This window comes from Chrysemys picta, chromosome 12 (genome assembly GCF_011386835.1).
Source record: "Chrysemys picta bellii isolate R12L10 chromosome 12, ASM1138683v2, whole genome shotgun sequence".
Classification (NCBI taxonomy): domain Eukaryota; kingdom Metazoa; phylum Chordata; order Testudines; family Emydidae; genus Chrysemys; species Chrysemys picta.
This window is the reverse complement of record NC_088802.1, coordinates 31,394,898-31,422,320: the sequence shown is the minus strand read 5'-3', so window position 1 is coordinate 31,422,320 and position 27,423 is coordinate 31,394,898. Positions and strand designations below refer to the sequence as shown.

General features: G+C 47.4%; 1 protein-coding gene across 1 annotated transcript in view; it reads left to right on the top strand.

The window, feature by feature from the left end:
• LOC101943139 (myosin-13) overlaps positions 1–24,150 on the top strand; it is a 63,505-nt gene extending 39,355 nt beyond the window's left edge. The window contains exons 23-39 of the mRNA XM_065562987.1: positions 2,229–2,405; positions 2,638–2,783; positions 2,869–2,959; positions 5,606–5,995; positions 6,085–6,211; positions 6,788–6,906; positions 7,724–7,920; positions 8,559–8,742; positions 15,941–16,106; positions 17,401–17,525; positions 19,634–19,942; positions 20,030–20,233; positions 20,318–20,443; positions 21,583–21,753; positions 22,811–22,915; positions 23,021–23,116; positions 23,980–24,150. Of these exons, the coding sequence (XP_065419059.1) occupies positions 2,229–2,405; positions 2,638–2,783; positions 2,869–2,959; positions 5,606–5,995; positions 6,085–6,211; positions 6,788–6,906; positions 7,724–7,920; positions 8,559–8,742; positions 15,941–16,106; positions 17,401–17,525; positions 19,634–19,942; positions 20,030–20,233; positions 20,318–20,443; positions 21,583–21,753; positions 22,811–22,915; positions 23,021–23,116; positions 23,980–24,150 (2,904 nt within the window). The remainder of the gene's footprint in view (positions 1–2,228; positions 2,406–2,637; positions 2,784–2,868; positions 2,960–5,605; positions 5,996–6,084; positions 6,212–6,787; positions 6,907–7,723; positions 7,921–8,558; positions 8,743–15,940; positions 16,107–17,400; positions 17,526–19,633; positions 19,943–20,029; positions 20,234–20,317; positions 20,444–21,582; positions 21,754–22,810; positions 22,916–23,020; positions 23,117–23,979) is intronic.
• Positions 24,151–27,423: the final 3,273 nt, after the last annotated feature.

Here is a 27,423-nt window from a genome sequence, read left to right as displayed (position 1 = left end):
GGGTTTGGGATGCAGGAGGGGGCTCTGGGCTGGGGGTTAGAGCCGAGGGATTTGGAGTATAGGAAAGGGGCTCTGGGCTTAGGCCGGGGGTTGGGGTGTGGAGAGGTCTGAGGGTTCTGACTGGGGGGTGCAGATTCTGGGGTGGTTCTGTGAATGAGGGGTTTGGGGTGCAGGAGGGTGCTCTGGGCTGGGGGGGTGGAGCCGAGGGGTTTGGAGTATGGGAAGGGGCTCTGGGGTGAGGCAGGGGGTTGGGGCGTGGGGGGGAGTAAGGCCTCTGGCTGGGGGTGCAGATGCTGGGTGGGGCTGGGATGAGGGGTTTGGGGTGCAGGAGGGTGCTCCAGGCTGGGATCGAGGGGTTCAGAGGGCGGAAGAGGGATCAGGGCGGGGGCAAGGGGTTGGGGCCCAGAAGGGGGTCAGGGGTGCAGGCTCCAGGCGGCGCTTACCTCAAGCAGCTCCCAGAAGCAGCAGCATGTGCCCTCTCCGGCTCCTACATGGAGGCGCAGCTAGGCTGCTCTGCGTGCTGCCCTGTCCGCAGGCGCCGCCCCTGCAGCTACAATTGGCCACTGTTCCCAGACAATGGGAGCTGTGGAGGTGGTGCTTGGGGTGGGAGCAGCAGGCAGAACCCTCTGGCTGCCCCTACATGTAGGAGCCGGAGGGGGGACATGACGCTGCTTCCGGGAGCCGCACAGTGCAGAAGCTAGCAGGGAGCCTGCCAGCCCCGCTGTGCAGCGCCGGCAACTGGACCGTCAACGGCCCGGTTAGCGATGCTGACCAGAGCCACCAGGATCCCTTTTCAACCTAGGGTTCCGGTTGAAAACCAGACACCTGGTCACCCTACCCAGCACGCTGGGCGAGGGGTTCACCAAAGGCATGTGGCACTCTAGAGCACTGTTGTTTGTTTTACCCATGCTGAGCTGAAGCGACATCTGACTGAGATACAAGGAACTGGGGAAGGGGGTTGCAATTACTCACCAGCAAAAGACACATCTGAAGGAATGTTAGCTTTTCAGTGGGAAAAAATATAGCCCCTTTCTGACAGAACAGCCGGCTCATGCGGACGATGGGGGCTCGCATGGACTGCCACCTTCCTGCCCATTGTGCAGGTGTCACAGTGTAACACTGACAAACCCCAGTCAGGCAGGATCAAACCTGGGACCTTTGGAGCTAAATGCATGAGTCTCACTGCTCCAAGCCCCATGGCTCCTAGCTAAGGCTGTAGCAGACTCATTAATCTCTAAGTGGTCTCGGTGCAACTAGAGAGGACAGAACACACCCAGGAGGTGCGTGGGTTACAAAAGCAGCCCCCAGTGGCCAGCAGGACACTTTGCAGGTGATAGGTGCTTATAACCAAACCAGCAGAGTTAGCCTCTATGCATGAGAAAAGCAAACTGCCATTGGCTCGAGAGTCTCACTGCGTTAATATGTAGCCTGGCAGATTTATGGTTCCTGCTGGCTGGGCTGAGCCAGTTCCTCCTCTTCCTCTCAAGATCCCTCCTTCATCATTCCACTGGTTCCTTTCCATAGCGCTCCATCTCTGAGCCCGCCTGCACATGCCTTGGTGTGGGGTATTGCCCAGCATGGCCTATTGACAAGGGCACTGCACTAGGGCTCAGGACACCTGGCTCTATGTTCAGTCTGTAGTAAATCACTTCCTCTCTCACTGCATCTGGGTCCCTCTTGCCCTTGGTCTCTGCAGTGTGTAAGATGTTCTGTGGCTCGATTGCACAGAGGGCTGCCTCTCCTAGGAGAAGGGAAGCTTCAGCAGGGATATGACATGAATCTTTTGGGCTGATCGCGTGTCCATACTGCTTCCCAGTTGTGCCCCTAGCCAGTGAAACAGTCACTGCAACATTCACATCTCATAGAGCAACAAAATCCCAGAGGGCCTCAACATCTGTCCTTACAGGGGCATTTGTGGGGAGGGGAAAGAGAGCCCTTGCCCATCTCCAGGACAGGACACAGGCAGAATCAGATTGCAGATAGCATAGAAGTGCCATGCTGGGGCACCTAGCATTACCAGCAAGTATAGCAAGCCTAGAGGAGTATTCCCCACACACACACATCCTGAGTGCCTACAGAGCTGCACTGTAGGAAACACTGCCTATCCCTGTGCAAGAGTTTGGCAAAGGACACCTCCTTATGTGCTCCCTGTGCCTTCAGAGCACTATGCATCCAAATACCACACACTGTACCTATCCCTCAGAATATGGGTGCTGGTTGTTTTCTAGATTAAGAATCTTACTGAAGAGATGGCGGCTCTGGATGAAACTATCTCCAAGCTCACAAAGGAGAAGAAAGCCCTCCAAGAGGTCCACCAGCAAACACTGGATGACCTGCAGGCCGAGGAGGATAAAGTCAACATGCTGTCCAAAACAAAATCTAAGCTGGAACAGCAAGTGGATGATGTAAGGGAAGGTTTTTGTGAGGGTGAACCCCACAGGTAGATGCTGTGGTGGATTAGGGGAGGGCTGGACTATGTGTGGAGAGATGGATGAGCTGTGTTTAAAGCAGGAAAACCCACACAAATAATTTTTAAGCCTTCAGAAAACCATTGGCACACTGGTGTGGTTTGTTTGGGGTAGCTTGTGTTTTATCTGTTCCTCTCAAAGTGCTGGTGTGTTTTGTGTGTTGTTTTAGCTTGAAGGGTCTCTGGAACAAGAGAAGAAGCTTCGTATGGACTTTGAGAGAGCAAAGAGACAACTTGAGGGGGATCTGAAGATGTCTCATGAATCCATCATGGATTTGGAAAATGACAAGCAGCAAATGGATGACAAACTGAAGAAGTATAGCACTGCTTTTTAATCCCTCTGAATTTGGGTCCAAATTTGTCTTTAAAACATTGACTTTTACATTTTTCTTCTTTACCAGGAAGGAGTTTGAAATCAGTCAGTTACAAAACAAAGTGGAAGATGAACAGGCTCAAAGTTCTCAGCTACAAAAAAAAATTAAGGAACTGCAGGTAAAGATTTAGAGCTATTGGTGTCTTCATGCTCATAAAAGCCCACTTTAAAGTTGATCAGATTTTCTGCAGTATTAATGGGTATTTATTCTTAAAACATTCTAGTAGAAAGAATTTCCTGCACATAAATGAAAATATTAACATGACTCAGAATTTAATAAATCACCCAAGTGCACTTTCTCCAGTTACCATGGCCCTTGACTGGTAAGTTACTGTATATACAGTGATATTCTCCTGTGCATATGTACAGTTCTGAATGTCCAGAAATAAAGTTAAAATAAAAAGTAATTTCCAGACAGCAAGCTTTGCTAAGATATGGTTAGGGTTGGAAATGTACATCCCTCAAACAAAACAAACAGTGTTAGAACGTTGCAGTTTTGGAGGAAAATGCCATTGAAATTCAGAAAAATTGGGGTTTAGTTTCCACAAACTACCTTAACTCTGTCCTAATGTCCCACAGAAATGTGAACCATCCTGGTAATGAAGCAATGGAGCTGGTTTGTCAGGGAGAATTTTGTTTCCAAATTTTTTTCTTCTGGAAACACCAACTTTCTCCTGAGGACTTTGTGATAAAGTTCAAAGTAAAATACACTTCTTTCTTTTCTGTATCTCTCCGCCTGTAAAGCTGCTTCAGTACCACATGTCCAAACATACAGGTAATTTAAAGGATGCAAAATTGTAAAAAATACACTTTAGAAACCTTTAACAATTGCTTAAAGAGCTTTTCCATTATCATGATGTAGTAGGGACTAAAAACCACAGCTTCTGCAAAGGAAAATTATGACTCACTCATCCATAAGAATTATTTGAAAATGTCAAACAAATGAGTAAAAGAAAATTGGTTGACATAATTTATTTGGACTTTAAAAAGACTTTGACAAAGACCTTCTGACGAGACTGTTAAGGAACTGAAGCAGTCATGTGGCGAGAGGGAAAGTACTGGCATGGACCAGAAACTGGCTGAGGAGCAGAAAACAAAAAATAGGAATACTGGTCAGTTTTCATCATGAAAGGCAATCAGTAGGACCGCCACGGTTCCATGACTAGGACTGTGTTGTTTATAAATGATCTGCAAAAGGGTATCGGCAGCAAGATCTGCAGGTGATACAAAATTATTGGGTTAGTCAGGGCTGGAGAAACCTGTGAGGAACTTTTGAGGGACCTAACTAAATTAGGCAAATGGTCAACACAATGACAGATGAACTTCAGTGCTGACAAATGCCAGGTAATGCAAATTGGAGGGAATAATTTGAACTATTTGTGTAGCTTACTGGGCTCTAAATGAATTGTAACAACTCAGGGAAGAGATCTGGGCATCACTGTGAATGGCTCAGTGATGACCTCTGCCGTGTGCCGTGGTGGTTAAAACAAAATGAAATGTCAAGATGTATAAGAAACAGGATGCGAAATAACACTGAAAATTATCTAATGCCATTACATAAATCAATATTTGATCTCCTCTGGAATAGTGTGTGAAGGTCTGGCCATCTAAACCATACAGCAGAAATAGAGACAGTTCAAAGATAGGTGTTGGAAATTGTTAGAGGCAAGGAAAGATCGTCGTATGAAGAGAAATTGAAAAGATTGGTATTCTTTCATTTCGAGAGGAGACCAGTGGGGGTGGTGCGGCACAGGTATACAAAATAATGAATGGCAGAGAGAAGGTAAACCAGGCATTCCATTTCATCCTTTGTCATAACTCAAAACTAAGGGACCATTCTTTAAAACTGAAAAACAGCACATTTGAAACCAATACAAGGAAATTGTTGTTAAGTAATGTGCAATTAGCCTGTGGAACTCATTGTAACAAGGTATCATTGAGACCAAGATCTTTGCAGGCTTCCAAAACAAATTGGATATTTATAGAGTAACAAGAACATCCAGAGTGACAAGATTGAGGATACAAATGGAAGTGATATAAACCTTTATGATCCAGGACAGAAATCACCCTTTGAATGACAGGGTTAGGCAAATGTTTCCTCTATGGGCAGGATATCCCATAACTCCCCAATTCAGGATTTCTTTCATCTTCTTCAGAAGTATAGATATTGGTCACTGTAGGAGATAGGATAATGGTCTATTCTGGTCTGACAGTTTCTAGAATAATTTTGCAATATCAAGATTTACCAGAGATAGAGTCAAATCTCTTAACCCATTACAAAGGTACAATGCTGGCTTTTTATTATATAACTTCCTGCCATTGCAGGGGCCTCAGGCTTTGGTGGCATCTCGGTATCTCCTATTCTTTGCCTGTGGCACACAATAATTTAGTCTACTGACTGCTGGAATGCTTTAGTGTAACTAATGTCATTGCACTCAATATAAGAGTATCTGGGTGAAGTTTAGTGGCCTGTGTTATATGGAAGATGAGACTGGATGATCCCTTCTAGCCCTAAACTCTATGAAATCTATAGAGCTCCCATATGTAGCTTTATAAAATATCAGGCCTTCAATCTGCCACTGCTCCAGAACTACATATTGTTTGTCCAAGGCCACAGGCCAGTGTAATTTCTGGTGAGGCCTAAAGTATTTATGAACTTCATCCTCTGGGCCTACAACAATGGAAGTGTAAGTGCTGCTGTTGCCTAACACTAATTCCAAACCTGACACTTCAGAACTATTGATTTCACAAATTAACCCTCACAGGCCCGCATGGAGGAACTGGAGGAGGAGATAGAGGCTGAACGTGCCTCTCGGGCAAAAGCAGAGAAGCAGCGGGCTGATCTCTCCAGGGAACTCGAGGAGATCAGTGAGCGTCTGGAAGAAGCTGGTGGAGCCACAGCAGTTCAGATTGAGATGAACAAGAAGCGTGAGGCAGAATTCCAGAAAATGCGCCGAGACCTTGAAGAGGCCACTCTGCAGCATGAAGCCACAGCCGCTGCCCTCCGGAAGAAGCACGCAGACAGCACAGCAGAGCTTGGGGAGCAAATCGACAACCTGCAACGAGTCAAGCAGAAGCTGGAGAAAGAGAAGAGTGAACTGAAAATGGAGATTGACGACCTGGCTAATAACATGGAGACTGTCTCCAAAGCCAAGGTAGCCGGACAGTGTGTTACTCTTCCCACTACAGTTGTTCTGCAACAATGTTAGATAAGCTAAATCATCTATTTTATATTTTTTAACAGAGTAACCTGGAGAAGATGTGCCGAGCCCTTGAAGACCAGTTCAGTGAAACCAAGTCAAAAAACGATGAACATATGAGGCTAATCAATGATTTGAACACACAGAAAAAGCGTCTGCACACTGAGAATGGTACGCCCAGAGACCACCCGTAAAAGTTCTTTGTGCTGACATTTTGAACATGCTGTCTAAATATCTATGCATTTTTAACATGTACATCACCATGGTAACTGAACACAGTGCTTAGACTGTGGAATATTCTTCCTGTGCAAGTGGTGAAAACACCACCACCATTTAAAAGAAGGCTGGACCAAGCAACAGCATATGAACTATAGGGAACAATCCTGGGACATGGACTTGGTGTATCCTATAATGTATTACTCTTATGGTGCCATGGATGGGCATGGGACTTCACAGAAACATAAATGGAGCGCCTGCCTTGAAGAATGCACAGTTTAGGTTAAGGTGTGAGCAACAGTGGAAAGAACACAACCAGAAATGGTTAAATGAGGGGAAGATGGGGGAAGATCCCATGTGGCACTGAGCAGAGTAATAAAAATGCCTTGAGATTTATACAGATGTATCTCAGTCCTGGGTAGTTTGTAGGAGTTTAAACCACTTTGAAGAAGCAAGTTTTAAGAAAGCGCTGAGGGAGATGTCATGTGACTAGTGTTTCTAGAATCTGATCATGTGAATTTTTTCCATTAGGTGAACTCACTCGACAGATGGAAGAGAAAGAATCCTTGATTTCTCAGTTGACTAGAGGTAAACAAGCCTTCACTCAGCAATCAGAGGAGCTGAAGAGGCAACTAGAGGAAGAAAACAAGGTGATTTCTCCTAAAAGATTTCTGCGATGTCTTGAGGCTCAGCAAATTCTGGAGCTAAAAATCCAGCTGAACCAGTCAGGAAGTCTGTCCCTCTCCAGAATAGGTAGCATACCTAAGAGGCAATAATATAAGTAAAGCTGACATCCAACATTGTCGGAGAGTGAAACTCAAAGGGGAGATTAGAAATGTATACAGAATAATGAATGGTCTGGAGTCCTCTGTTCATTGTTGTGTTTCATAACACAAAAATAAGGGGACAGTCAACAAAATTGAAAGGCAACCAATGTAAATACTTTTTGATGTATAATTAGTGTGAGGAACTCATTGCCACAAGATACAAATGAGGCAAAGAATGTAGTAAGATTCAGGAAAGGATCCCCTGTTTAGGTGGATAATAAGAATGCCCAAATTTAGAATACACAGAATTTGAAAAGTTTGAAAGGATCTCCTCCTGCTTCAGCTGTGAGCCAACCTCTACATGAGGAAGCCAGGGCAAACTTTCTCTAGGAGCAGATTATCCCACATCTGCCTGCTGCGGCATCTCTTCCTCTGACATTCTTGGTACTGCCACTGTGAGAGACAGGATCCTGAGCTAGATGGAGCATGAGTCAGATCCAAACTGGCAGGGCCTCTGCTGAGTAATGTTCCGAAGGACCCCAAGTGTAGATCACTCTGCACACTGGTTCTTCCCTTGACCTAGTGAATTTCACTCACTGGCAGCATGTGTCCTTTTTTATTAAAACATCCAACAGGACTGCAGTTTAAAAATCTGTTAATGTGATGTTTGGACAGCTCTCATTTCATTATACCTCCCAAGGCTAAGAACGCACTGGCCCACGCCTTTCAGTCTGCTCGCCATGACTGCGACTTGCTCCGGGAGCAATATGAGGAGGAGCAGGAAGCCAAGGGTGAGCTGCAGCGTGCCCTGTCCAAGGCCAACAATGAAGTTGCCCAGTGGAGAACCAAATATGAGACGGACGCCATTCAGCGCACAGAGGAACTGGAAGAGGCCAAGTACGTGCTGAGATGGGAGCAGGACTGGAAGTAGGTCTGGATGTGAATGTGGGAGGAAGTGGAAGAAGCAAGGTTGTGCTAGGGAAGGGAGTGCCTGGAACAGTGTGCTTTGGAGTGGGCAGTAATGGATTGTGGGCTGCTTTCTGGGGATTGTGACTGGATGAGGACAAGTGTGCTAGTTCTTGTGCTAGATTTCCATTGTTAACCGCAGCTGAGTCATCATATTTCCCATTGAGTTTACATTATACTTGCTGTTCAGAGTCTGTTTTCTGGATCCTTGCCAGTCCTTTGATCCCTCCCCCACCAGACTCCCTTCTGGTTAATGATGCTGCTGCTCTTCCATACCTCACTTCTCTCCAGCCTCCCCCATCCCTCGGCTGCAACTACCCACATGCCCTTTTCCCTTGCTCTTTATTCTCCTCTCCCAAACTCCAGTCCAGCACCCTCCCTGAGCCAGCCCAGACTTCCTCAGATGCCCCCTGAGCCACGCTGTCTGTCCCAGCTTCTCACATGCTCTTCTCCCGACCTTACAACAAACTCCCTTCTGGCCACCCCTGGCTTCCTTCCAGTCCTTCCCTCACACAGGCTCCCCAAAGGGGCTGGACGTTTCCATTCAGCACTGATGTCTGGCCCTACAGAAAGAAGCTTGCTCAGCGTCTACAGGAGTCAGAGGAACAGACTGAGGCAATCAATTCCAGGTGTGCCTCATTGGAGAAGACGAAGCTGAGGCTGCAGGGGGAAGTGGATGACCTCATGACTGATATGGAGCGATCCAATGCAGCTTGTGCAGCGTTCGATAAGAAGCAGAGGAATTTCGATAAGGTCCTTTCAGAGCAATCCCATTTTTCATTCCATTTTTCCAGGGCCGCCCAGAGGATTCAGGGGGCCTGGGGCAAAGTGGGGGAGCTGCGGCGCTTGTACTCACCCAGCGGCGGTCCGGGTCTTTGGCGGCATTTCGGTGGCAGGGGTCCCTTCAGTCGCTCTGCATCTTTGGCAGCACTGAAGGGCCCCCCGCCGCCGAAATGCCACCGAAGAGCTGGACCGCCGCCGGTCCAGGGCGCGTGGGGCTCCTGCGGGGCCCGGAGCCTGGGATAAACTGCCCCACTTGCCCCCCCCCACCTCCGGGTGGCCCTGCATTTTTCAAAGAAAGTCAAAGTTTTGTAGATCACAGAATGTCATTGATGTTCCCACCCAATTGGAGAGACTAAACTGGCTCCCACACACCTGGAGTCTCAAGAGGGCAGTATACATTTCTGACAGCCCAACACAAGGTGCTGTGCAGTTATGAAAGCTCTACTTTTATTCACAGCTTTAGTTGGGCTCAGTCTAACCTAAGTAAAGAGTGTGCAGATACCATGGTGCTGGGCACCTTCACATACACGTAATAATAACAATATCATAAAGCAGATGGATCATGTATTAGTGCCAATCTATCTCCAGGTAAGAGACCAGAATTCAAACCACAGCAAACAAACAGAGCAACCCACTAAGGACATTAGAAATCATGAAGCTCTAGCGAAGGAAATGGCAGTGGTCAGAGCCTTATATAAGAACATAAGAGCTGCCATACTGGGTCAGACCATGGTCCCTCTTTCCCAGTATCCTGTCTGCAACAGTACCCAGTACAGAGCTTCAGGGGGAGTATACAGAACAGGACAATTATGGATCCACCCCTGTCTGCCCCTCCTGGCATCAGGCAATGAGAGGTTTATGGTCTCCCCAAGCATGTGGTTGCATCCGTGACCATCTGAACTAACAGCCCGTGTGTATTATTTTGCACTTATCAACATTAAATTTCATCTGCCATTTTGTTTCTCAGTCACCCAGTTTTGTGAGATCCCTCTGTAATTCCTCACAGTCTGCTTTGGATTTAAGGATCTTTAATAATTTTGTATTGTCTACAAACTTTGCCATGTCACTATTCTCCCCCGTTTCCAGATCTTTATGGAATATGTTGAACAGAACAGGACCCAGTATAGATCCTTGGGGTCCCTGCTGTTCAGCTCTCTCCATTATGACAACTGACCATTGATTCCAACCCTTTGTTTCCTATCTTTCAACCTCTTACTGGTCCATGAGAGGACCTTCCCTTTTATCCCATGGCTAGTTAGTTTCCTTAAAAGCCTTTGATGAAGGACCTTGTAAAAGGCTTTCTGAAAATCCAAGTACACTATATCCACTGGATCACCCTTGTCCACATGCTTGTTGACTCTCTCAAAGAATTCTAATAGATTAGTGAGGCATGATTTCTCTTTACAAAAGCCGTATTGACTCTTCCCCAACTTATCATGTTTATCTAGGGGGCTGATAATTCTGTTCTTTACTATGGTTTCTACCAAATTACTTGGTACTAAAGTTAGGCTCACTGGCCTGTAATTGCCAGAATCTCCTCTAGAGTCCTTTTTAAAAATTGGTGTTACATTAGGTTACATTCATCTGAACAGAGCCTTTGAGTGAGCCTGTAAAACAATTTTTCAGTTTCCTCCCAAAACGGTAGATAGCCCTGGTAACCCTGCGATCACACAACTATGCACAGGATTTATGGCCAAATTTTTACCCTTTAGGCACAGCTCTATGGTTTTGGAAGCTGCCACAGACTGGTTGGCCCATTAAGGGGAGTTGGGCTCAGTCTTCCCTGTGATGGATCAACTACCCCCACACCCCAGCTGATCCTGATCAACTGGGGATCGGATGGCTTGGGTAAATTCAGACCCACCTGGGAAGGAGTTGAGTGATTTCCATAAAGGGCTGGGAGAGCTTAGTTCGGGATGGGATCTGCAGGAAGGATGTTGTTTCCTGTGACTGGCATGAAAAAAGAGGGCCAAACCCCAGGCACATGGCCCAGATGAAGACTGGGAATAAGGATATGCGGGGAACTAGATTGAGGGAAGGATTCCAGGGAGAAAGTCCAGACAGACAGCACTCAACAAGAGATTAGGGCTGAGAGGTAGCCCAGGAGAGGCATGTCATGTACACCTTGTGCACAGTAGGTTGCAGGGCTACTACTAGCAGATCAGGCTTCTGTACCAGATATGGAATGGCTATAGAGCTTTCTTAGTTCCTTCTCAGAGAAATCTATCAGATGTGTTCACTATAAGATCCTTTAATGCACCGCTAGGAATGACTGTTGTGAGCTTAAGTCAGGTATGTTACATGTGGCACTATCTAATGGATCAACAATATAACACAATATAACAATATAACTACAATATAAGTTGTAGATTAATAACTGTTATAATATGTACACTATCTTTAAACTTCAGTACATATCAGTCAGTTAAGTGTCTCTGAATCATACTGGTTTTTTTATTACATGACTTGAACACGTAACAACTTGGTCATCTGGCTGTCCATTAGTTGTAATGACTGACTGTGATCGGTTTGGAATCTTTGAGTTGTCTTCTTGTTCTGCATCCATCAGCTGTAGAGTTTGCTCTGTTGATTAGTCCTTCTGGGGAACACATTCTAGATATCAATGGTTTCTGTTGAACTCTAGACTGTTGGCCTCGATCACGTATAATTTGGGCGATTAATTATTTTTCTTTATAAGATCTAGGGTTCTCCATCCTTTTTCTCAATGCAATTTGACACAAGCACAGTCACCAGATTCTAGACCTGGAAGTTCTCTAGCTGAGTGGCGTGTGTTGTAAACATGTCTGAAAGCTCTTTTTGCCTTTTTAGCCAATATGATACTTTCTTCATATATGGCTACTTCAGAGATAGTTTCTTGTTCAAAGTTGGAAATGTAGTTCTGAGTTGTCTTCCCACCAGGAGTTGTACTGGACTATATCCTGTAGCTGTTATTGGTGTTAATCTGTAATCAGAAGAACAAAGAATGGATCTTCCTGTTGTTGGATTTTCTTGGCTGTCTGTAAAACTCTCTTAGCCTCTCCATTTGATTGTGAGTAATGTGGGCTACTAGCAATATGATGAAAATCATATTTCGTTGGAAAGACTTAAGTTCTACTGCAGTGAATTGTGTCAATTGTCCATCATTAGTTGTTCTGGAATACTGAAGTGAGCAAAAGTGCATTTCAGTGTCTCAATAATACTGTGACATGTTATATTTCAAGTACATTATTGCTATATACCTGGAAAAAATAGTCCACTGTAAGCAAGTAAAGATGTCCTCTGAATTTCATGGTCTGTCTGATAGAGGTGTTTTACTCTGTAAGGTTCAGCAATGTCTCTTGAGGTTACTTGTACTGGATCTTTTCCAAAAGTTCATTATCACCAAACTCTAGAGTTTCTCACTAGGCCCATCATGGCTGCCATGCTGCAGCTGAGAAGGTTTTTTGTCTTTGATCATATGAACTTGAATGTAAAGCTCTGTGTTTGTAAGTTGTCTCTGTGGTAAACTAGCCCATGCAGTTCAGAGTACCTCCCAGGCTAGTCAGGGCTGTATCAGGTGATTTCACCTACAGGAGGGATTATTGGAAATCCCTTCTGAGATGACTGTCTTGTCTGCTTCTGAGTCAATTTTAAAGTCAATACTCTTTCCATGAATATTCAGTTACACTCTCCAGGCAGGCTCTGTCTCTTCACATGATAGATCCCAGAAACCCAGCTCTTGATTTTATATAATATTAATCAGTTCTCTGACTGCCTAGTGAGAGCAAACAGCTGCAAAAGTCTCTATTTTGTGCATTTATTACATCTTGTGCCTTTGGATAAACATTCATCTGTTGGGCTATGAATTTTTCACATTGAATCATAGAAGATTAGGGTTGGAAGAGACCTCAGGAGGTCATCTAGTCCAACCTCCTGCTCAAAGCAGGAACAACCCCAACTAAGTCATCTCAGCCAGGGTTTGCCAAGCCGGGCCTTAAAAACCTCTAAGGATGGAGATTCCACCACCTCCCTAGGTAACCCATTCCAGTGCTTCATCACCCTCCTTCCGAAATAGCTTTTCCTAATATCCAACCTAGACCTCTCCCACTGCAACTTGAGACCATTGCTCCTTGTTTTGTCATCTGCCACCACTGAGAACAGCCGAGCTCCATCCTCTTTGGAGCCCTGCTTCAGGTAGTTGAAGGCTGCTATCAAATCCCCCCTCACTCTTCTCTTCTGCAGATTAAATAAGCCCGTTCCCTCAGCCTCTCCTCATAAGTCACGTGCCCCAGCCCCCTAATCATTTTCATTGCCCTTCGCTGGACTCTCTCCAATTTGTCCACATCCCTTCTGTAGTGGGGGGCCCAAAACTGGATGCAGTACTGCAGATGTGGCCTCACCAGTGCTGAATAGAGAGGAATAATCACTTCCCTCGATCTGCTGGCAATTTTCCTACTAATGAAGCCCAATTTGCTATTAGCCTTCTTGGCAACAAGGGCACACTGTTGACTCATATCCAGCTTCTCATCCACTGTAATCCCCAGGTGCTTTTCTGCAGAGCTGCCATTTAGCCAGTCCATCTCCAGCCTGTAGCAGTGCATAGGATTCTTCAGTCCTAAGTGCAGGACTCTGCACTTGTTCTTGTTGAACCTCATCAGATTTGTTTTGGCTCAATCCTCCAGTTTGTCTAGGTCACTCTGAGCCGTATCCCTACCCTGCAGCATATCTACCTTTCCCCCCAGCTTAGTGTCATCCGTGAACTTGCTGAGGGTGCAATTCATCCCATCATCCAGATCATTAATGAAGATGTTGAACAATACCGGCCCCAGGATCGACCGGCCCCAGGCACTCCACTTGATACCAGCTGCCAACTAGACATCCAGCTGTTGATCACTACCCACTGAGCCTGACGATCTAGCCAGCTTTCTATCTACCTTATAGTCCATTCATCCAATCCATACATCTTTAACTTGCTGGCAAGAATACTGTGGGAGACTGTATCAAAAGCTTTGCTAAAGTCAAGGTATACCGCGTCCATTGCTTTCTCCATATCCACAGAGCCAGTTATTTCATTATAGAGGCAATCAGATTAGTCAGGCATGACTTGCCCTTGGTGAATCCATGTTGACTGTTCCTGATCACCTTCCTCTCCTCCAGATGCTTCAAAATGGATTCCTTGAGGACTGGCTCCATGATTCTTCCAGGGACTGAGGTGAGGCTGACTGGTGTGTAGTTCCCCAGATTCTCCTTCTTCCCTTTTTTAAAGATGGGCACTATATCTTGTATATCTTGTACACTTAGTCTGAAAGGCTTTGTAATTTGCCTGGAATTTGTCCCTCTTAGCCTCAGGGCTTTTATAATGATGACTTTTAGCACTCATGCTGTGTCTGTTTACTCATGCAGCTTCTAAGCTAGTTTCAGATTTTTCATGTTGCTCCTGCCTTTTGTTCAGTTATTTGACTAGTTCAGACTGCTTTGCTCTCTGTATAGCTGTGGGTAGATTTAAGTCTGTCTTTAATTGTAATTGTTGTGAGAGGTTCTTGTCTCTTAACCCAATAACCTGTATGATATTTTCATGTTTTGCAGTACCAAAAATCACACTTTACAGCCAACACGTTGAAAGCTCTTATAAAAGAATCAATATTTTCTCTTTGTTCCTGAATTCTTTGGTGAAAACGTACTCTTTCATAAACTGCATTTCTCTGAGGTATAAAGTGTGCATCAAACATAGCCCAAACTCTGTCATAGCCATCTTTGTGACTGTCTTTAGTAAAGATAAAAGGCTTAAAGATATTCTGTGTTTACTTCATAGCCTACATTAAGAGATACCTGAATATCTCATTTCCTTATGGAGTTTTATAGCAATGCAAAATACGGCTTCCACTCCATCCATTGTGAAGGTTTGTCAACGCTGAAGTTCTCTGAGACATTGAAGAATGGCATGGTGATGAAATCCTTCAGCCTTTGGTGCTGTTTTCCTTCTGTTTCTGTTCTCCTCTGGTTCTAGTTTACTTCTGACATCATGTCATGTACACCCTGTGCACAGTAGGTTACAGGGCTGCTACTAACAGGTCAGGCTTCTGTACCAGATACGGACTGACTACAGAGCTTCCTTAGTTCCTTCCCAGAGAGATTCACCAGATGTGTTCACTATAAAATCCTTTAGAGAACTGCTAGGAATGGCACTTGCGAGCTTAAATAAGGTTTGTTACACATCGCGCCACCTAGTGACTAAACAGTATAATACAGTTTAGCATTCACTTACAGGACGAAAGACCCTTCTACTGAATGTGTCTTCTAGGTCTTTTGTTTATGCACCCGGCCTGGAGCTGCTGAGAGATGGGAGGGGGCTCATCAGAAGCACAAAAGCGCTGTCCCCTCTCCCATTCCAGGAAAGCTCTTGGATTTGGGTGCCAGGGTTTCCCCATTACAGCAGTTTATTGGCTTGGTTTATTCACACCAAATTCCACATCAGTCTGCGATGCTGAGCAGACAGTAAGACACTGCTGGGGCAGCCTCCATGGCTGATCTAAGCCTGGATATTGTCAATGAACTGCTGACAAATCAGACTATGGTGCCCTAGCTGGTCTTTCGATAGCTTCATGCACAATGAGCAACAAGGGAGACAAAGTTAACCCCTATGGGACTTTCTATGTCCAGTATTCACAATGCTTTTAAATGGAGCCTTTTCATTATAGGAGAGAGGCTGCTAAACACCAGGGATCCCGAGCCAAATCCTTCACGCCCCACCCTTGCTGCTCAGAAGAGTGGTGCCTGGGGAAACGTCTGCATTTCTCATTCTTCACTGCCACTTAGTAGAACTACTGAAAGAATCGATGCAGATTCCCCCAAATGACAGTGCAAGCTCATGCAAGGGACCAGTGGCCTCTACTGCAAAACAAAAGTTCATAGTCTGACTCTAGCAGGACTCCCATAATGCTGCACTCCTTCCTGAGGTCCTTGTGAGATTCGTTGGGGCTGGATGGAGATAGTATGTAACCAGCTGCCAGTGAGGAGGCAGCCAGAGTGAGAGTTATAATGAAAAAGCTCTTAAAAGCAGGGCACATCAAATGGGTCATCTGCAGGGCTGTGGCAAGAGCTGTGTCTGCAACTCCGTCACATCCTGTGTACTACACAAGAGTCACAAAGCACCATGTTCTCCCACTACAAGCTGATTCTCATTCCGCAGGTCCTGGCAGAATGGAAGCAGAAATACCAGGAGAGCCAGTCCGAACTGGAGGCTGCCCAGAGGGAATCCCGTTCCCTGAGCGCAGAGATCTTCAGGATGAAGAATGCCTATGAGGAGGTGCTCGACCAGTTTGAGACAGTCAAACGGGAGAACAAGAACCTGCAACGTAAGTCTAGTGCCTGGCCTTTTGAGACCCACCTCAAATTCACAGAGCCATCTCCATGCTCCTGCCTGCGCCTCCAGAGCATTGCCTACTCCTACCAGCCCAGCAATCATAACCTCCTCCAATCCAGCTGGTCCCAAAATCCCACCGTAAAACTGTGCATGTTCATACGTGCTGTTACAATATTGGTTGAATACACCTTGTGACCTGAGTGCCACCACAATACGCATTTTGATGCAGCCAAATGTAAGGTCATATGTCTAGGAACAATGAATGCAGGTCATACGATCAGAATGGGGAAGCAGTGACTCTGGAAAGATTTGGGGGTCATGGGGCTAATCACTTGAACATGAACTCCCAGTGTGATGTCTGTGGCCAAAAGGGCTAATGCATTAGTTCCCAACTCACACACACCATATGTGTGAGGTCATGCCACATGGAGGATGCCATTTTGCTCTACAGAATGGGGCCCCCCGTGCAGTGTGACCTCGCACATATCATACATGTGCAAGGTCATGCCGTGTGGAGGGTGCCATTTTTAAAGCAAAATATCTGCAAACAGGATAATGCAGGGGAAACTACTTGGCTAATATGATCCTGGGAAGTATAAATAGGAGTATCTCAAGTTGGAGTAAGGAAGCTGTATTACCTCTATATTTGGCACTGATGCAACCACTATTGGAATACTGTGTTCAGTTCTGGTGCCGACAATTCAAGAAGGATATTGATAAATTGGAGGGGGTTCAGAGAAGAGGTATAAGAATGATTACAGGATTGGAAAACCTGCCTTATAATGATAGACTCCAGGAGCCTAATCTATTTAGTTTAACAAAGAGAAGGTGAAGGGATGATTTGATTACAGTCTGTAAGTACCTACATGGGGAACAAATAATTCATAATGGGCTCTTCAATCTAGCAGAGAAAGGGATAACAAGATCCAATGGCTGGAAGTGGAAGCCAGACAAATTCAGACAGGAAAGAAGGTGTAAATTTTTAACAATGAGCGTAACTAATCACTGGAACAACTTATCAAGGTGGATTTTCTATCACTGGCAATTTTTAAATCAAGACTGGATGTTTCTTTAAAGATCTGCTCTCATTCAGCCAAGAATTAATTCAAGGAAGTGCTATGACCTGTGTTATACAGGAGCTCAGACTAGAAAATCACAGTGGTCCCTTCTGGCTTTATAATCTATAAATCTCCTCGTAACCCCCAGTGTTCCTATCCCATCCAGCCTTATTCCTAATGTGACTCATTGGCGGGCAGGAGGCAGATTGTCCATTTTCTGTGTTGCAGAAGAGATTTCAGACCTCACTGAACAGATCGCCGAAACTGGCAAAACGAATCATGAACTGGAAAAAGCAAAGAAACAAATTGAGAAGGAAAAGTCAGACCTGCAATCAGCCTTAGAAGAAGCAGAGGCAAGTATCCTGGATAAGCATTTATGTAATTCAGGCACATTAGAGACGCAAGAGACCTGGTGGTGATGTATCCCTTCCCTCCTCAGATCCCACCATGAGGAGTGCAGTGTAAGAACCTGAACAGGACAGAATAGCTTAGACAATTCCCTCTTACCCACAACCAGTGCAGCACTGCTGACTGCTAGGCGGCAATGTCAGTTCCAGAGTAAGACAGGCTCATTTTATATAATAGAAATATAGGTCTGGAAGTGACCTCAAGAGGTCATCTAGTCCAGGCCCCGTGCTGAGGCAGGACCTAGTATACCCAGATTATCCCTGACAGGTGATTGTCTACCCTGTTCTTAAAATCCTCTGACAGGGATTCCACAACCTTCCTTGAAAGCCTATTCCAGAGCTTAACTGTCCTTCCAGTCAGACTGTGTCCTAAACCTCCCTTGCTGCAGATTAAACTGATTACATCTTATCCTACCTTCGTGGGCATGGAGAACAATTTATCACCATTCTCTTTATAAGAGCTGTGAACATATTTGAAAACTATTATCAGGTGCCCCCTCCATTTTCTTTTCTCAAGACCAGTTTTTTTAACTTTTATCATTTTTGTTGCTCTCTTCTGGACTCTTCCGGTTTGTCCACATCTTTCCTAAATTGCGGCACCCAGAACTGGACACAGCACTGCTGCTGAGGCCTCACCAGTGCCAAGTAGAGCAGGACAATTACCTCCCACGTCTTACATATGACACACTTGTTAATAAACCCCAGAATGACATTTGCCATTTTTGCAAATGCATCACATTGTTCTTTTCAGCCAGTTAGTCCCCATTTTGTAGCTCTACATTTGAGTAGTCCTTCCTATGTGAAGTACTTTGCACTTGTCTTTAATGAATTTCATCTTGTTGATTTCAGACCAATTCTCCAATTTGTCAAGGCTTGTGTGAAATCTAATCCTGTCCTCCAAAGTGTTAGCAACCCTCCCAGCTTGGTGTCACCTGCAAATTTTATAAGCATACTTTCCACTCCATTATCAGTCATTAATGAAAATATTGACTAGTCTCAGACCCAGGGCTGACATTTGTAGAACCTCACCAGATACATCCCTGCAGTTTGACAGCAAACCATTGATAACTTCTCTTTGAGTAAGATTGTTCAACCAGTTTTCCACCCACCGTACAGTAATTTCATCTAGACCACATTTCCCTAGTTTGCTTATGAGAATGTCATGTAGAACTGTGTCAAAAGCCTTGCTAAAATCAAGAGATCCTACCTCATTGTCACTGGCGTTCATTATGTTAGACATCCAATCGCTACTAAACTTTTTGGTGAAAACTGAAACAAAAAAGTCATTTAGCACTTCCGCCATTTCCACATTTTCTGTTATTCTCTTTCCCCCTCATTGAGTAATGAGCGGGGAAAGACTTGTGGTCCACACCTTGTTCAGTGTGCAGGGACTCCCAGACTTTAGAGCATGCAGGGAGCAGTGTGCTTTAATGAGCACCCATGGAGCTGTGCATGGTCTGATACATGCATCTGCACTGGGCAGTGTGTGCTGTTCAGACATGCACAGGCCTTAGCTCTTGCTCTGGGGATGGGAAGGCGGCAGGAGCGTTTCTGGTCAGACCTTTCACAGGAGGCAGAAAGTGGGAGAGGAGAGACAGCTTGTGAGCTCCCTGGGTCTCTTGTCACTAAATGGGAGTTGAGGTTTGACATTAACTATATGCAGATGTGGAGGGGAGATGAGCATCTGCTTTCCTCATGCTGGGAGCTTGGCTGCCTTATCTGTGTATTTCATACTTTCTAATCTTATCTCTGAATGCCCTAGCTTTGGGATGCCGGGGATGTTCTTGGGAGGAGTTTACCTCTAAGTTACTGACACACGCTCAGCTCAGGCTCAGTGAAGTACTTGGTCTGAGAATAACATTTTGTACTTCAGTGCTCTGTCCAGTCCAGTTCTAAATGTCCCAAGTAACTAGGCTTCAACTACTTCCTTGGAGACTGTTCCAATGCCTGGCAAAGCAGTTTGTGTCTGTGGTTCCACACTGCCATAGGAGATTGATTGGGAGGTTTATTGGGGCACTGCACGGAGACAAGCAATGTTCTCTTAACCCCACTAGGGCTCATTGGAACATGAAGAGGGAAAGATCCTGCGTGTCCAGATGGAGATGACCCAGGTGAAGTTAGATATTGACAGGAAGATTGCAGAGAAGGATGAGGAACTTGAGCAGCTGAAGAGGAATCACCAGCGGGTGGTGGAATCCATGCAGAGCACCCTGGACGCTGAGATCAGGAGCAGAAATGAAGCCCTGAGGCTAAAGAAGAAGATGGAGGGGGATCTGAATGAAATGGAGATCCAGCTGGGCCATGCCAACCGCCTGGCTGTAGAGACACAGAAGCACTTTCGGAATGGGCAGGGACAGCTCAAGGTGGGCACCAGTAGAGTTTGTTCTTGTACCTTACCATGGACCTTACCTTGTTTAGCTGTGAGTCTTACTGTGTGTTTCACCCCAAAGGATTCCCAGCTCCAGCTGGACGATGCTCTTAGAGGGAATGAGGACCTGAAGGAGCAGCTGGCTATCGTGGAGCGTCGAAATAACCTGATGCTGACTGAACTGGAGGAGATGCGAGCAGCTCTGGAGCAGACAGAGCGAGCCCGGAAAGTGTCCGAGCAGGAGCTGACAGATGCCAGTGAGCGAGTGCAGCTCCTGCACTCCCAGGTACTTTCTCCCACCCTTCTCAATAGGCAGGTGGGATTGTCTTGAAATGTGGGTGGGATGACTTGTCTTCCAATGTGCCAACAGAACACTAGCCTCATCAACACCAAGAAGAAGCTGGAAGCAGACATGTCTCAGTTGCAGAGTGAAGTAGATGATACCATTCAGGAGGCGAGAAACGCAGAGGAGAAAGCCAAGAAAGCAATTACAGATGTGAGTTCTGCTGCTTGCATCCAACTCTCACTTCTGTTTGCTAGGAAAGGAGCGGGGTGGGGTGAGGTGCAATAACAACTTTGGCCCTCTCTGTACAGTAGTGGAGATTTGGGGGGGGGGCACTCAGGGATGAAGCCTGTGCCAACTAGCTCTCTTTCAGGTCTTTCCCAGGAAGGAATCCTGGAGCCAGGAGTGATGGCTGACCTTACTACATGACACAGGGCAGCAGGTGCTCTGCCAGTTTTGGTGCCCAAATGGCTCCCACTGTCCAAGACCTGGAGCTGCATTCCAGCGCTCCAGCCTGCTGCCTCTGGGCCACAATGAGCAGCTGTTCTGTGCAACCCTCCTCGGGCCTTGAGGAGTCAGGGTGCCAACCCCGTCTTTGCCATCCTGCTCCCTCTCATTTCTCCTCTCTGTCCTCCTGCACCTCCCACGCTGCTGGCAGCATTCAGCCAGACTAAGCCCACAGGAATCAGATGAGCCCGGCATACCATTGCCACAAATTAAGGGGACTGCCCCGTGTCAGCCCCTAGGCCCCTCACTCAGTTTTGTCCTGCCATGTTGCTTGGTGAGATGCTGCTCACGTGGCCCCAGTGCAGACCATGACCTGGTCTCCACAGCTGGATGATTTTCATGGGGTGGATTGCAAAAGAGCCTGAGCTATGAATTTCAGCCCTGAGCCCCGATGAGAACCACCACAGTGCTCAGGGCTGTTTGGATCCAGGTTAGTTCTGGCCCCATCTCTTGTGTTTTACTTAATTGCACTTCCTAGCAGCCAGGTGCCCTCCACAACTAGCGCTAACTGGCTGCTTTGCAGGCATCTCAACAGAGAGGCCAAGGTCTGCATGAGTCACATGGCTGAACTCCCTTCTCCAGGCACTGGTGAGGTAGCATTTGGGAAGCTGATACTGTCTCCGCTGTGCTTGTCCTGTGGAGGAGCAGAACCACCATGGCTGTCAGTGCATGAGTCCCCTTAGCATGGCCAGGCTCACTGGCTGAGGCTTTATCCTCCCTGTGGGGATGGTTTCTGTGAGGAGCTGGGTCCTGGGAAGAGAGCATGAATATAGACACAGAGCTCCCAATGATGGCCTCAGCAGCACAGAGACGATGCTCATTAATAGGACTGTGCACCTAACTAGGCGGCCATGATGGCGGAGGAGCTGAAGAAGGAGCAGGACACCAGTGCCCACCTGGAGAGGATGAAGAAAAACCTGGACCAGACGGTGAAGGACCTGCAGCTCCGTCTGGATGAGGCAGAGCAGCTGGCATTGAAGGGTGGCAAGAAGCAAATCCAGAAACTGGAGGCCAGAGTATGGCTGTGTTCAGACATCGGGGCCAGGCTGGATTTGGGGAACAGAGCCAGGCTGAATTTGGGGATTGGGGCAGGGCTGGATTGCGGGGACTGGGTTTGGTGGTTTGGGGATTGGGGCCTGGGTTTGGGGCTGAGCTGAGTTTGGAGGGACTGGGGTTGGGGCTGGGCTGGATTTGGGCGTTTGGGGATCAGGCTGGGTTTGGGGATTAGGGGTGGGCCAGTTTGGAGATTTGGGGATCAGGGTTGGACAGAGTTTGGGGAAGGGGACGGACTGGGTTTGAGGTTTCTGTGGGGGTCCCTCACTATGGCCACTCCATCATGGCTGTGCTAAGGTGGTGGTGGCAGGCCTCATAGAGGCCTCTGCTTGGGTGGGTAGGGGCTGAATTGTTCCTCCTCTGGGGTGAACCCCAGCTCACTTGGTGCTAGGGACTCCTAATCTCGGGCATGGTGCTCCAGCATGCCCAGAGGGGTGGGGTGGCACTCGACAGCCACGCAGATGGATCTTGGGGGGAGATCATGTGAATCCCATCTCAAGCTGGCATGGGGCCATGGAGGTCTCTCATGGGGATGTGCCTAGGCCCTTGAGCAGGGACTGCTTATCCAGTGTGCCTGGACTTGGCGTTTGCTTTTTTTCTTGTGTCTTGTGGAACATACGTATCCCATTCAGCTGCAATGTGGTGGCAAAACCCGAGTGAAAGAGGCAAATACAGCCTGAGCTCTCCCTGACAACACCTTGCCCCCCTGCTCCCTCCCCTCCCTAGCTGCAGTAGAGCCATGGGCACATCGCTGTCTTTGGCTGTAAGGTGCCAGCAGGCGTGGCACTGAGTAACTCATGCTGCTGCTAATAAGGGCTTGTGACTGGGCCACAACCCATTGGTCCCCATGCCCCAGAGCAATGGCCAGAGGATTCACTTGGAGTCAACAAGTTTCCTGGCCCATCCACAGGCACATCAGGCGTCTCCTACCCACACCTTGGCCATCAGGGCCCAGGGCCGTTATGCACATGCAGTTCTTCCCTTTGCTGATTGCTCTCTTCACCGTCTTACTGTGCTTAGGTTCAGGAGCTGGAAAATGAGCTGGATGCTGAGCAGAAGCGAGGCATAGAGGCCATTAAAGGGGTACGCAAATACGAAAGGCGGCTCAAGGAAATCACTTACCAGGTACCACTGGGAACCTCCGCTCTCATTGAAGCTCTGCTGCTTTCCAAGCACATCCCAGACACTGGCCTCCCCAGCCTGACCATATTACTATTGCATTCCCTGCAGTCTGAAGAAGACAAGAAGAATGTTGTCCGGCTCCAGGACTTGGTAGACAAACTGCAGCTGAAAGTGAAAGCCTACAAGAGACAAGCTGAGGAGGCCGTGAGTGCAGGATCCGCCAATCTGCTGAGCAAAGATTTTCAAAGCTGCCTAGGCCTCAGGACACCCAAATCCTTTCATGTGGATGGAATGGGGGGGCAGGGATCCAAATCCCCTGGCAGTTTTGGAAATCTCCGCCTAAATTCCTAACGGCTTACAGACTTAGGGCATATCTACACAGGGAAGTGTAACTAGCTGGCAGGGCTGTGTGGGGCACAGTGCTGTGCAGGGTGCTAGGAGGGCTGTGGCATTCTCTGAGGCTTGGTGCTGGGTGGGGCATGGGTTGATTGTGCTGGAGATGGCATGGCAGGGCATTGCTGATGCTGAGTGGGGTGGTTGCTGCTGGCAAGGGGCTGGGTGTGGCATGGCAGGGCGCTGCTGGTGCTGGGTCAGGTGTGGGTGGTGATTGTATGGGGCAGAATGTGAGTGCAGATGGGGTAGGCAGAGGGCACTAGGCAGGGTGTGGGAGTTGATAAGAACATAAGAATGGCCACACTCAGATCAAAGGTCCATCTAGCCCAGTATCTGGTCTTCCGACAGTGGCCAATGCCAGGTGCCCCAGAGGGAATTAACTGAACAGGCAATCATCAAGTGATCCATCCCCTGTCACCCATTCCCAGCTTCTGGCAAACAGAGGCTAAGGATGGTGCTGGGCAGGACAGTGCAGGTACACATGGCATTAGCTGAGGGTGCTTTGTGAGATATGGTGCTGACAGTGCCGGGTGGGGTGCAGGCGGAGATGGCACTGGGTAGGGCACAGACACTGATGGTGCTGGACAGGGCCCGGGTACTGAGGGCCCTGGGAGGACATGGTGCTGACGGTGCTGGGGGTGTGTGGGTGCTGACAGCACTGTTTGGCTCTACAGGAGGAGCAGGCCAACACCCACCTGTCGCGGTGTCGTAAGGCCCAGCACGAGTTGGAGGAGGCTGAGGAACGAGCCAACATCGCTGAATCCCAGGTCAACAAGCTGCGGGCCAAGAGCCGCGACATTGGAAGCAAGGTGATCACAGGACTCAAAATTTTTTATTCACAGTGACTTCACTCTGAAAGCACTTCAGAGTTACAGACCTCTGAAAATAACAAAGCCCTGAGACGTGTCCTCCCCCCCATCCTGATCTCACCCCTTCTCCCAGCTCAAGATTTGTCACCTTTTCAGAGCTCCTCCAGCCCGCTTTCTCCTGCACGTCCCCCTACATGGTGCAACGGGTGGCCCTCTGCTAGGAGCAGCCAGCACCCTGCTCATAGAGTCTCTGTCTCCTTGCCATGTACTTCCCTGCCACACTGTAGCCCCCTCCCTCACCTGCAGAGAAAATCATTGTTCGATGCAATGCGCAAGTAGGGGAGAGTCATTCCCAGTGATAGTCCTCCACTGAGGTGTCAGGCACTCTCTGGGATCAGGGCTCCTGTCTGGAATGCAATTCAAGCAGCTGTCGTTGCACATTTATTATTATCATTGTACTTGTATTCAACAGAAAATACAACATGGAGTTTATAGTTTGGTACTGACATATTGCACCCTGCCACAGGGTTGACCTGGGATAACTATCAGTTAGTCTGGCATCAATCCTGAGCAAGATCATGGAAAGGCTCATACTGGATTCAATCAATGAAGAACGACTTAGCAAAACAAAGAGAAAGTTTAGGGGTGACTTGATCCCAGTCTAACAGCCTCTTCAGTCTAGCAGAGAAAGGTCTAACACGATCCAACAGCTGGTAGTTGAAAGTAGACAAATTCCAATTGGAAATAAGACGAACATTTTTAACAATAAGGGTAATTAACCATTGGAACAACTTACCAAGGGTTGTGGTGGATTCTCCATCACTGGCCATTTTAAAATCAAGATTGGCTGTTTTTCTAATAGCTCTGCTCTAGTTCAAGCAGGCATTAATTCGGGGAAGTCCTGGGGCCTGCACTATACAGGAGGTCACAGTGGTCCGGTCTGGCCTTGGAATCTGACTGTGTGATGTAATTAATGCCAATCAATCTGGTTTGATGGCAAATAATTCCTGTCAAATGAATTAATGCTCTTTGTCATGCTCTCAAGGTTTGCTGGTTGGTAGAGGGGACTGTGCCCATGGAATATACTGGACTTCAGTAAGACATTTGACCTAATGCCACCAGCCATTCAGATAAATAGACTAGCAATGTACAAAATCAATGGAGCCCATATTAAAGAGACTAAAAACTGGCCACCAAGAGAACTGGGGGTGCTGTGGACAGTGAGGCTCTTCTGCCCGTTCTCCATCAGGGACTGTTTATCTCACCCCAGCATGGGGAGCACATTTGCTGAAGGCGAGACATGAGCCCCAAAAGCCACATAAATGAGTCCTTCAGCAGGCACCTACACTAGTAGCTGTGTGGCATTTCACTGACCCACATCCTGCCACTCCCACTAGAGGGAGCCACTATATACTTTTCCCCAGGAAGCACCAAGCTAAATTGCATTCCCTGCTGCCTCTGGGACCTCACTGGGCTTCTGGTGGACTGGCTCATCTGTACTGTGGCAATCTGCTGTGCCATGTCAGCCAATCTAAGGGACAGAGAGCACTCAAAATACATGGGGCTGGTCAGCTGCTGTAAATCCTCAAGCTGCTTTGCCTTCAGCAAGGATCTGCCTATAGACCCCTCCTCTCATGCTGCAGGCCTGGAAATCATTGTTTCTTTGCCTGCAGTTTTGCACATTGTTGCCCCTAACTGCACACTTAAAATCATGTTGAGATTCTAGCCCCTCTGGCAATTCCATTATCCCAGTAACTTCTAAAGTATCTTTATTTATTTATCTACAGAAATCGGAGGACTGAGGTCCCAGAGTGTGACTGCAGAGGTCTCCCATGCAATATGGATGTCTGCAGTCAGGGTAGATGTATATTAGCTGATACAAATAAATGGAAAGACATAGGTCTGATCTCTGTTCTGGCCTCCTTTATTTAGCCTGTGTAGAAGAGTTATTATTTGGGAGAAGACCTGTGGGAAATAAAAGGTTAATCTTGCAGGGACACTTGGCATCAAACAGAGGGAAAAGTTAAGGTTGTCTTGGTGAGTGTGTCTGAGTAAGGTTGATTTGCTAGCGGGATGGACAGTATATGTCTCTCTACCTGACAGAAGGATCTCTGATGTACACAAAAGGCTGTTTGGGGGGCCTGGACAGGCATCTCAATTGTCCTCCAGAGTCTCAGCTTTCTTCTTTTTCTCTAGCAATTAGAGACTGACTATGCAAAGAAAACCTTCAGAACTTGAATCAAGTGTAATTGATATAGCAATGGCTCCCTGAGTTTGTGTTGAGCCTGAAACAATAATTCTGAGATATTCTGCTCCATTAATTTCAGTGGAGTAGTAACTCAGATCAATGAAGACACTTCATACACCAACATGGTTAACTTTACTGCTCCTGCCAGCATGTCAGAAAGGCAAGGAGGGATCACACCCTGCACACTTACCCATCACCTGTGAGCGAGAGGAATGGGGATTGGGCTGGGGGTGGGATAGTCAGGGAGCACGATGAGCAGCCTGAAGGGGTGGGTACTCAGCATTCGGAAGCCAGGCAAATGCTGCAGTGGGTTAGTGGCCATCTCCCTGGGCAGTGAGGGGGTTGGATGGCGTCCTTTGCTCTCAGCGACTTGCTGGCACACAGGTGATTTCCCTGTGTTTTTAACGTGTGTAATGAGGAGACAATGAGGGATGAGGAGCTGTAGTGCTCTACATGCCTTGGCCATTCCATCACACAGCCCCCTTTGCCTCTATGACACTCTTCCCATATTACCTGTGGCCTCTGTGCACCAGCTGTGCTGCCAGACCACCTCTGTGGTTAATACCCTGGGAATGGCAGCGCCCCCGACAAGGGAATGCTGGTTTCATCAGTTCTGCACTCCTCTCCCCCGAGTCTGTGCAGGCTTGTGCCGGCTGATCTGTGACTGGGGCACTCCTGCAACCCAGTGAATCTCTGCTGCTGCAACAGCTTGAAGGGGGGTGGAAAATGGGCTGGGGCACCAACCCAGGCAGCCCTCCGGCTTCTCTAACCTGTTTGTGGGGTTGGTCCATCTTCTGCCAGCCACAGCATAGGGGAGGAGAAAGGGTGGGGACTGACAAGGAGCTGTGTCAGTTCTCAGGGTGATCAGGACTAGGAGTTACTTGTTCTTCTTTGAGCAGATGCAGCCGTGTATTCCACTTAGGTGTGTGCGTGCCCAGTGCACCAGGGCTGCAGAATTTTGCCTAGCAATACACCTAGAGCGGTGGTGCTCGCACCTCATGGCCGTAGCCCCTCCCTTGGTTATATAAGGTGGTGCCCCCCCCCCCATCAGTTCCTTCTTA